Genomic DNA, 12,157 nt, shown 5'->3' with positions numbered 1-12,157 from the left:
GTAAATATTACAAATTATACCAGTACTACATTATGCCAACTGAGCGTTATATCGAACATAATTACATCATATATACGTTATACGCTGTTAATGTTAGATTAGAAGTTGTTATATTACAAGTTCATTATACTTGACGATAGTTAGACTCTCTAAGAATATACCATGTATTGTTATAGCAAAAGTGCATTATGTCCCTCAATCGTTATATCGACTAAAAATATATCAAAAGTTGTTATATGGACCGTTACGCACCCGTTACAAAACATATCTGCGCAACTGTGGGAGAGCTTGAAATCCCACAAGAACAACACTGAAAAGCTTTGATATTGGCCAAGGGTTAATAATGGACCGTTATTCAAGGAAAAGGTAAACATTGCGCGAATCGGACCTCGCAATCCCCTGGGTATCCGGCTCCACGACAAACAGCGGTCCGTTTTTAAACTGTCGTTTATTTAATTTATTTGTATTAAATAAGCAAATCAAAAAAGTCTCATTCGTGATTCTATTTCGCGTATACCAACGCCGTCTCTCATCGAAATTCGATGGCACGTAATTGGAAATTAAATAAACTTTTCTTTCACCAAGCGTCGTATTTATTAGGTTTATCGACTAGGAACTTTTTCATTTCATCGTATTGGAAAACTTAGTCGTGGCTTACCTTTGTTCAAAAGGCCAAAATAGCTTCTTAATAGATTTTTGTTTGCCCTTTTTGTGTATTTTTATGATGTACAACGAATATGTTGACATTTTGAAAGATATACTAACCAAGTTTAAAACTACGTTGAGAAGTTTTCTTTTAGTACTACAAGTATAAATAAGCTGGCACAAATCTATACCATTAAAACGTCGCTTAAAACAATGATACAGTTGCTAATTGGGTTCAGCGCCAACAAGTTGTCGGAACACTGCAGTATAGTAAAGTTATGAATAATACAACTTGCGGGGTTCGCAACCTGGCTTATTTCGCCGGGAACAAAGGATTAGACCTAAATTATTAAAATCAAACTTTGCGGAGGTACTATGCGTGTTTTACGGTTCAAAAGTCAAATCCCGCGCTGTCAAGGACGTGTCGGATGTTCTCGATTGTGCCGGTACGGAAACCGACCATTAAAGTGACGTAAGCGATTTCCAGGTCATCAATTTTAGGCGTGATAAGTCGAAAGTGCAAGAGTGGACGGGAAGATTAAAAGTGGGTGTCTGGGTTTTAGTATAATTTTGTGTTAGCATTTATGAATATCGTGCTGAAAATGCAAGAAATTTCGATGAGCCGAACGAAATTAGGATTTTGGATGATGATGCATTATTTTTCTTTTGTAAGTAATAGTCTAATCGTTGAACGGGACATATTATAGGATAACATGGGATGGAAGGAACCAAGAGTTGTCTTGTTCTTCAAACAAAAACGTCACTTTTACACTGACAGAGCAGTATTTTAACAGTATCGTATAGGAAACAGATCTAATAACTAAAAGTAGAATTGGCTTGTGGAATTTGCTGGTTAGTTTTAGTTATCAACTAGTAAAACGCTTGTGCAAACCCACGGAATTCCCATTCGACTCACCAGCTAAGACTTTTACCCTAAGGGCCAAGGATCGCACGCTCAAAGCCTGCACGCTCGACGCTGACGTTGACCGCCATATATTGGTAAAAACAAACGTATGACGAGCGTGCACACTGAGAGCATGCGGTTCGTGGTTTTACGGCTCGGCCACGACATTGCGCGACTGGCGACAGCGGCGCCGGCAACCATAGGTAGGAACGAAAGGTGTAATGGCTGTGTCTCGCTCCAACCTATGGTTGCCGCCGCCGCCGTCGCCAGTCGAACAATGTCGTGGCCGAGCCGATAGGTTCACTTACTATTGGCGCAGTACTGTTCCAGGCCGCACTGCGCGCAGCGCGCCGGCGCCACGTCGCCGCACGGGCACGCGCCGTCGCGCACGCAGCACGCGCAGTCCCCGTCTGCGCCCGACGGGCACGCGCAGCCCTTCGGTGATTGCGTCCATAGGTCCACTTGGCCTATCGTACAAAATTATAAGGTTAAGACTCTGTTTGCATCCCTTTCATATGTAGGTCGCTTTTTTAAAGAACCGGCCAAGTGCGTGTCGAGCCAAGCATAATGGAGAGTTCCCTACCTTCATACAATATAAAAAGCCATAACACCAAAAGGGCGTATCTTCCCGGCACATTGCATCCTTTTAATAAGAAAATATGTTTTTTTGGAATAAACTCATTAATGGGTCAACCGATCATATATTTAAAATATATTTTAGGAAACTATTTAAGTATTAAGCTTTATTTTCTTGATTTTTTTTTTCATATTATTTTATAAGTTCAAAAGTTAGAGGGGGCGGGTCACTTTATTTCCGTCTTTCAAAGCGAGTATTTTAAAAAGTACATAATTCACTTCATTAACAACTTCTAGAACCTAATAACCTTACCTACCAAAACTGTTGATATTTAGAGATAAGATGGACGGACGTACAGACGGAAAAAATTATCTACATATAAGGGTTCTGTTTTTGCTACTCTGGCTACGGAATTCTAAAAATTCCTTAAGAAGGAACTTGAACTTGAATACGCTACTTCACTTATTGATGCGGATACCAAATTGTACGAAGGTACTTATAAGAAAAATTAAATGGCGTAACTATTTTGTGTGCTGTCAGCCTGTCATACTGTATAATGAAACGAAATGATATATTAATTTGGTAAATAAACTAGCTGCATACAAACGCGTCTTGGGTGGGTATTTCCCGTGTTACAGAACCCAGTAAGATACCAAACTGGAATCTATACTGGAATAACATGCATTCGTATAGGAAATTCAATCCAGACGTTCAGTTCAACCGGCTTAACAGCCATGAGTTCGATAGATATAGCAATGTACAACTAAAATTCCCGTGGGAGCAGAAATATTGATGTATCTCTTTATTACCCGACTACAGAAGGGTTATGATAATTAAGATTTCAGCAATAAATATAACAACATAATATCATTCGATTTTTTTCATATCCAGTACGACAAACTTTTTCTTTGCTTTTCACAATGGAGAAAATACGCACTGAGAGAAAAATCATCACCAGGAATTAAAAAACAGTTCTGTACTGGGGGAAAAAATTAAGTTTAGTAATAATTATGGACGTTTCACTATTTCTGTAAAGTTTATTTATTTCTACAAACAGCCTTGTAATCCTAAATCTAATTTCAACAAACAGATAATAGAAATTGCAAGAACTAATAGAAATTGCAAAAGTCAATTTGTTCCTATTAATTGACTCTCCTTGTCCCCGGATTAAGTTTATTTTTGTAATTCTAAGTCTGTTTTTGTTATCCTTTTCTCTCAGTGTGAAAATAGTAGATTGTTAACCAAGGGTTGAAAGGCACCCATTTCTGTCGAGGTAGTTTGGCGCTCGAACGCAGTGAGAGCGCCAATAGTCCGAGACAGAAACGGTGCCTTTCACCCGAGTTAAACACTCTACTTTTCATATCGAATGCGAGGAAACCAAACAAGACAAGGCAATTTCGCAAAATCAGTAATTGAAGTACATAACAGACCTACGGCCATAATTTTTTCCTTAGGACTTACTTGCAATCGGAGACTTTACATGCGTGAAGATTAATCACCCCTAGCGAAAATCATTTAGATTGCAATATTTACGAAAACACATTTTTTAACAAACTACAACAATTTTAAAATAATTTGTTCATTATAGTATGAAAATCAGGGGTTATTCCCACTAGTTACCACCAAGTTTTTACCAGTGGTAACTACTGGGATTTTTTTTCCCACCTTTTACCACTGGTAACTACTGGGAATAAAAATTCCCAGTAGTTACCACCAAAATTTTGTAAGAGTTAAATACTAATAAAAACACTATAAATAGTGTAGGGAATTTTTATTCCCAGTAGTTACTAGTGGTAAAAGGTGGGAAAAAAATTCCCAGTAGTTACCACTGGTAACAACTTGGCGGTAACTAGTGGGAATAACCCAAAATCAGCGGGATTGCCTCGTACTTTTTTAATTTTATACTTTTTCGTTCTAAAAGCCGCAACAGACTACCGGACCGCACCGCGACCATGGTGCGCCGCACCACGTAATAATATAATAAAAGTATTTTTAATATTAAATAATAATTTAATTAATAATATAAGAAATTTTTATCTTCAATTTTATTTTATTTTAATGAATATAGTTCTAAATAACTTTAAAAACCAATTTAATATCGTACAAACGTTTAACTGTGGCTGTATAAGATTCTGCCTTTGCTCATTTACGCAAGCGTTAGGTTTAAAAAAATATTTTTGGTATATTCCTTTTGGTTCCCGCTTTATGAAATCGAGTAAATAGAATTCAACGAAAGAAATCAAGAATAATTTGTTTTTAACAAATTACTTACATATTTTTTTATAAAAAAAAGGATCAACATGGGATTTGTAAAATTAAAGAATTACCAATTGTTCCAGACGAGGAAATAAAGACACTATTTTTCCATTTTGTTTCCACCCAGTTGTTCATGGGACGGGGACGCAGAGGAGTACACCACTTTTCTGCGCTAGAGCATAAACGTATCACTTTCTGCGCACCTTTTAGAACAACAACGACCCACTTTCAGAGCATGAGATATGAAAAATAAAAACCGGCCGAGTGCGAGTCAGACTCTCGCACGAAAAGTTCCGTACCATTACGTAAAAAACGGCAAAAAAAATCACGTTTGTTGTATGGCTGCCCCACTTAAATATTTAATTTATTCTGTTTTTAGTATTTGTTGTCATAGCGGCAACAGAAATACAACATCTGCGAAATTTTCAACTGCCTAGTTATCACGGTTCCTGAGATACAGCCTGGTGACAGACAGACAGACAGACAGACGGATAGGTGGACAGACGGACAGACAGACAGACAGACAGACAGACGGACAGCGGAATCTTAGTAATAGGGTCCCGTTTTTACCCTTTGGGTACGGAACCCTAAAAACCGTAATCTGGTTAGATATAGCTTTTAGGATTCATAACCAAAAAGGTAAAAAGAAATCGTTTTGGTGTGATTCTTGCTGTTCGCCCGCCTTCTAGTCTGTCATATTGCTAAAGCCCATACAACCATTTCCAGTCGCCGTTACGACGCGGTGTTGACACATCTTGTGTCGACACCGTCTGTTTCGGTCACAATTCCAGTCGCAGAGTCGTCGCCGTGTCGACACAGTTACCAGAAATGGGGAAGGGTCGACACATGACACAAAGTGACATAAAGTGTGGTCGCCGTGTGCACACATTGTTTCGGGTTTGCGACTACTTTATGCCAAAATCATTCGTTCATTCGTTCATTTTGTTCCTGTCAAATGGAAACTGTCAGATGGAAAAATACTTAAATAAAAATAAGTGACATTAATACGCCATCTCTAAAACGGATTACAAGACGTAATTATATATTGTTTGCATTTATATTACAATATGACTTAAATTATTATGGGGAATTAAACTGCTCGAGTGATTTGATAAACTAAGTGTAATATAATCAACGCGCCACCACATTGTTTTAGTTTAGCCGGAAATGAAATTGTTTACTTCTCAGTGCCTGTGTTCATAACTATATTATTTGAAGCATTTTTAGTACTTCGATGCGTATACTATACTTAAATAACAGAAATAACGCTTTACATACTACGAAACTTGTAAATTATGATGTATAAATATGGTTCAAGGCTGAGAAATATTGCAGTCACAAAGTAGTTGCAATGTTTCGACTTTGTGTCGACTCTGTGTTGACACATGACACGCGCTGTCAAAAGTAATAACAAAGTTACTGGTATGTTACTGGATTTGCAAAATGGCTCCTTGTGTTGATTTGTTTTCAGATATTCTCAAAGTGTAAAAATGCCGTGGTCAGAGATGGGCATTAATCGATTAACTGTTTATTCGACTAATTAATGGAATAAAAAAAGTTAATTCTCAAATTTTAATCGCGATTAGTTTAGTCGACCTAACATAGATTGAAATTGAATTAATCTGAATATTAATCGAATAAATTATCGATTAAATCTCGATTGAAAGTTGACAGGGGGCCATTTTTGTACGTAAAAATAATAGAAATGTCTTGCATGCAGATGGTAGCAAAACACTTTGTCATAAAAGTCGAGATGGGTGTCGATATATAGGTTTTAGGGAGTGCCGATTTCGAAAATAATGACCATTTTGGAATCCGAAATGGCGGCCATGCACTGTGTCATAAAAGTCGTCATGGATGTCGTTTTATACGTTTTAGGGGGCCCCAATTTTGAAAATGATGACCATTTTGGAATCCAAAATGGCGGCCATGCACTATGCCATAAAAGTCGTCATGGGTGTCGTTTTATAGGTTTTAGGGGGCGCAGATTTCGAAAATGATAACCATTTTGGATTCCAAGATGGCGGCCATGCACTATGTCATAAAAGTCGTCATGGATGTCGTTTTATAGGTTTTAGGGGGCCCCGATTTAGAAAATGATGGCCATTTTGAAATCCAAAATGGCGGCCATGCACTATGTCATAAAAGTCGTCATGGGTGTCGTTGTATAGGTTTTGGGGGGCGCAGATTTAGAAAATGATAACCATTTTGGATTCCAAAATGGCGGCCATGCACTATGTCATAAAAGTCGTCATGGGTGTCGTTTTATAGGTTTTAGGGGGCGCAGATTTCGAAAATGATGACCCTTTTGGATTCCAAGATGGCGGCCATGCACTATGTCATAAAAGTCGTCATGTATGTCGTTTTATAGGTTTTAGGGGGCCCCGCTTTCGAAAATGATGACCATTTTGGAATCCAAAATGGCGGCCATGCACTATGTCATAAAAGTCGTCATGGGTGTCGTTTTATAGGTTTTGGGGGGCGCAGATTTCGAAAATGATAACATTTTCAATTTAAAAATGGCGGCAATGCACTATGTCATAAAAGTCGTCATGGATATCGTTTTATAGGTTTTAGGGGGCGCAGATTTCGAAAATGATGACTATTTTGGATTCCAAGATGGCGGCCATGCACTATGTCATAAAAGTCGTCATGGATGTCGTTTTATAGGTTTTAGGGGGCGCAGATTTCGAAAATGATGACTATTTTGGATTCCACTTTTATGACAAAATACGTAGCCGCCATCTTGGATTATAAAATGATCATCGTTTTCGAATTCTGCACTCCCTAAAACCTATAAATCGACATCCGTGACGACGCAGGTTATCTTTATTTTCAGATCTAACAAATTGCTACAGAATACAAAGGACAAAAAAGAAGCGAGGAGGTAATGAAACAAGCAAAAATACAGATGATTCCTCGACGCAATTGGGTGATTCTTAAATTGTGTCCAGATTTTTTTTGTCATAAAAGTTTATATTTTTCACATATTACTAAATCTATGGCAAAAGTTATAATATTGCAATGGATTCCATCGCATGTAGGTATAAGTGGCAATGAGACAGCTGATGCATTAGCAAAACAGGCATGCAGCGATGGCATTGAATTTCACTTGAAACATTATATGGGGGCAATAATGACTGTTTACATTTAGTCAAATTAAAGTGTCGCGAATTGTGGAAGGAATATTTCGACGAGAGATCTAGGGACAAAGGTATTTGGTATAAGACAATACAGCCACAACCCTTTAATTCTCCTTGGATTGATAATAGTGTGTTGTGTAGGCAGGATCTAGTTTTATTATTGAGATTGCGCTCTGGACACATTCCATTGAATAAGTTCGCCTACCTCATGCGTAAAGTGAATTCGGAATTATGCACCTTATGTAATCGCGTCGAGGATGTGTATCATATTTTAATGGAGTGTGTCCGAAATGAGCGACTTAGAAGACAGATATTTCATGACAATGACAGTTCCATTGGGTTATGTAATACCTACCTTTCGAACCCCATGTCTGAGGTTGTTGAAAAGGTACTAAATATTGTTAAGTGCGGTCTGAGGGACAGAAATGTGTGATGTAATTAAACTAGATGTAGCTATTTACTTTCTTTTAACTTTGTTAATTAAGTCTGTTTTTTATGGGGTGACATATTCGTTCAATCGAAAAAGCCCCTTAATAAAGGAAAAAAAAAAATGTTACGTGACATTTCGACCTTGTAATTTTTTAAGTAAATGTTTTTGTTTATCTATGAGGATCTCACTAGAATAGTATAATCAAGGTATATTTATATTTGATGAATGAAATAGTAACGCAAAAAAAAAAATATTTGTGTCTTATATTCCTGCCGAAGACTTTTATTTTACCTTTTCCTTCTACACAAGTTTGGCCAAGTAATAAGAATTTAGGGCACTCAATTTTATTTTGACTTCTACAACAGTAAAGCTACGAGGCCATGTTTTGGTATCGTTTTCGTATAAATTCGCAGTACCAAATTTAGTTAAGGTATCACATTGACACCATTCCGAAGTAAAAACATATAAACTTATTAAAATACTTTCTTTCAAACTCCTCTTCACGCTTAAACTGCTGAACAGTTTTAATTTAAATTTGGTACACATATATTTTGAGTCCCGAGACAGGATATAATAAGTTATCTCAAAAATCACCCTTTAAAGGTGTGAAATGAGGTGTAGGGGGGAATTCAGAATTGACTTCTTGAAGTTAATACTGTTTAAGTTTAGGTTTGAAGTCAAGTTTTTTCATCATTTTTAACTAAATCAAAGATGTAGACCATCCCAAATTTCATATAAATCGGTTCAGCGGTTATTGATTTCCCGTACAAATTTCCACGCCACTTTTCACAGTTCAAAAGATGATTTTGGTTATAAGATCTATCTTATGTCCTGTTCCGGGACGCAAACTATTTCTATACCAAATTTCAACGAAATCGGTTCAGCGGTTAAGCGTCAAGAAGAGTTTCAAAAAAACCGGCCAAGTGCGAGTCGGACTTGCGTATTAAGGGTTCCGTACATTAAGTCCGACTCGCGCTTGACTGCACATTTCTAATAGGTTTTCCTGTCATCTATAGGTAAAGAACTATTTGGCTCTTTATATAATTTATATTACTATTTTTAGGATGTCATTCATTAACATTTAATTTGAATCCTTATATACTAAAACTACAAATAAACACAGCACAATACATACATTATTAAATAATCTAAAATAAACCACCCTGAATCGTACCCGGCTCAAAGGTCCCCATTATTCCCGCTGCGTTCCCCCGCTGAACTGCAATGGAAACCTGCTGGACCAGATACGACCCAGAGCGAGGATCGCAGCCCCTCTCGCGCAAACGACGCCCCAATTCCCTAAAAAAGGCGCGAGCCTCTAACCCCCACGGGCCTGCCGTCTCGATAGCCACCGGCACAAAGTCGTACGAGGTCGAGGAGGAAGAACTATTTTGTGTATTCAGACGGACATACATACAGACGCACGAGTGATCCTATAAGGGTTCCGTTTTTTCCTTTTGAGGTACGGAACCCTAAAAAGATTTATTTTTATTTTGTGGAATGGTGTCAATGTGATATCTTAAATGGATTCAGCACCCCAGATTTATACGAAAACGATACCAAACACGGCCTAGCACCTTCACTGATATAGATATATCAAGATAAAATTGAGAGCCCTAAATAAACTTTCAAGAGCGGATATCTCAAAAACTATTCAACATATGGAAAAAATTGACTGAATAAACTTGTAACAAATTAAATTAACTTTTATTTTGTATAAGTGGCCATGTCGCTGAGATGCATAGTTTCCGAGATATAATCGAAAAACGGGAAAATGGGACCTTCAAAGCCCCCTCTCTCCCCCCCGCTCAAGGGCTACGGCCGGGGACTTTTGATATGTTCACCTCCTAACTTGTCAAACCGAGTTACGGAGTCAAAAATTGTGTTCCGAGCATTTCCCTCTACAACTTTTGGAGCATTCGTTGCCTGACCTAAGTAGCTTATTGAATTTCTTTAAAAACTTTTCTGTAAAAGGTTGACGGGTGTTGGGTGTTTATATGGTTTCGGTCGATTATTATCATTTGCATTGCCCATGATGACTTACTAGAATTACGAGCACACGAGACACTAATAGTAGTTTGACAAACCTTGGTTTTCTAGAGGTATTTTATATTGACATTTGCTGTCACAAATTTGCTGTCAGATTTAGTCGCAAACCGCACGCAAAGTGCACACAAATGTGTCGACACCTTGTTACGGAAAAGTGTAGACACGGCGACGACACTTTGTTTCGAAACAATTCTAGACACATTGTGTGGACTCTGTTACGACACATCTGACATTTAGTTACCACTTTGTGATTCTGCGACTGGAATGGTTATATGGGAGTGGTCAAATACTCAGTTCGTTACATCATATATTAAGTACGGTGTGACGAACTATTTGGCCACTTTGGCTGCTACAATATACATATTTTGACGCTGACTGTACACAATTGCACTTAGTATACTTCTGGTCAAAAATCTTTCGTGTTTATAGTTGCATGAGATGGGTAATAAAAGTTTGTACGGAACTCTCGGTACGCGAGTTAAACGAACTCTCACTTGACCGGTTTTTTTAGTTAAATCACCAGTAAAAAGAAACTAATTAGAACACTAGATTTTCGTGCTATTGGTTACAGCGATAAGTACCGTCCGGCACAAAACTATTAAGCTGGAAACAATTTAATGGGCACGTCCGTCAACTGCGAATGCCTGACGCGGCTTGTTGGTATATGTGAATGACAAAAAAATACTAAACTGTAGCTTTCCAATCCAGATATGATTATATTTATTTCCCTTTGCATTGTATTTGGTTAAAGCTAACTATATTTTATCAGGATTGAAAAACCATAAGGAAGGTTTATGATGATTATGAGTCTAAACTCATAATCATCATCTCATAATCAATTAGTAATCTAATATACATACCTACGCATTGCAAGTCAATTTCGATGAATGAGGAATAAACATATACTTGTGTATGGGTTTAGTGACAAAAGTTATACTTATTTCTAACAGACAGATTGAAGAGGTTCCACATAAAAGATAAACCGTACCGTAAACCGGGGTTACTTTGATTTGCGGGTCGACTTTGATAACAACTTCCCTCCGCTACTAAAGTGCTTGTTTTAACGAATTGAAAAATACCTTCGCAGTTATTTTTTCTTTATTGGCAACACTGATAGTTGCTTAACCACGTAGTAATCGGATGCGAGTGTAATTATTAATATATCGTGTAGAAAAAAAAAATAATGGCGGGTACGCTTTTCTTCCTGGTTTTCTTGGTTGAAAAACTTTGACTGTATTTGTGCCAAATGTATTAAACATGTAATTTTATAGTGTCTTAGGTTAATCAGTGTTTATTCGTGACTTTATAAAAAAATACCCGAATTCGACAACCTACACATGCGCACGTAGCCGGGGAATCCATGGGTCGGGGTGTCTTTGGTCACTTATACGTGGTGAAATTGATCAAAATATTAAAGTAACACCATGAATTATTTTGGCAGCTTACGATTTTTTAATGTATATTTTTCAATAGTTATATAATAAATAAGTATCGTTTGAGTCAGTGCAAGAGGAAGAGGATGTAAAATTATAAGTTTGTATGTAGGAGTTGATCTCCGGAACTGCTTATCTGATTTAAAACATTCTTTTACCCTTTTTTATTGTATGGAATTAACTTTCTGGGTGGAAATTGGCTATATTTTATCCTGCGGCTTTGATTTAGGTTTATTATCATACGTGCGTGAGGCCACCAGACCACCAGGGTATTAATTCTACAATAAATAATAATGCATATTCTTTTATAGAAACAATGCCAGAGATTACCAAAAAAAAATCGAGTAACGAAACTACAAAAAATACCAAGAAGAACAACTCAATGATGCACTTGAAAAAATAGTGGCGGGCTTAAAATCTATTCGTGCGCCATGGAAAGCATACAATATTTTATATAGAACTTTATACAATAAGTATAAAGGCAACATATCAAAGGCACAGACCAAATTTACTGAAACGGAAAAGCTTGCAATTCAAAAATCTGTTGCTAAGTGCGATGATAAGTTAAACCCCTACGTTATTTATAGTAAATGATCTAATAAGCGCTTAAAGTTATTAATTTGTATCATTTGGTATGTTATCAAAGTAAACCTTAAAAATATATATAACTTAAAAAGTACTTAACAAATTTTTATTTTTTTATTTTTACGGGCTTATTAG

At 37.1% G+C, this 12,157-nt stretch overlaps 1 protein-coding gene across 2 annotated transcripts in view; it reads right to left on the bottom strand.

Annotated features, from left to right (window-relative positions):
* Window positions 1–12,157, bottom strand: part of LOC134789815 (uncharacterized) — a 51,376-nt gene that overhangs the window by 38,720 nt on the left and 499 nt on the right. For both annotated transcript variants that reach the window (XR_010144121.1, XM_063760466.1), the window contains exon 2: window positions 1,858–2,016. Coding sequence is in view for 1 of the 2 variants with exons in the window: in XM_063760466.1 (XP_063616536.1) it covers window positions 1,858–2,016 (159 nt within the window). In the remaining variant the exon portion in view is untranslated. The remainder of the gene's footprint in view (window positions 1–1,857; window positions 2,017–12,157) is intronic.

The sequence above is a fragment of the Cydia splendana genome, chromosome 4 (genome assembly GCF_910591565.1).
Source record: "Cydia splendana chromosome 4, ilCydSple1.2, whole genome shotgun sequence".
NCBI classification, from domain to species: domain Eukaryota; kingdom Metazoa; phylum Arthropoda; class Insecta; order Lepidoptera; family Tortricidae; genus Cydia; species Cydia splendana.
The sequence above is the reverse complement of the archived record's forward strand: the minus strand, read 5'-3'. Positions and strand labels throughout refer to the sequence as shown.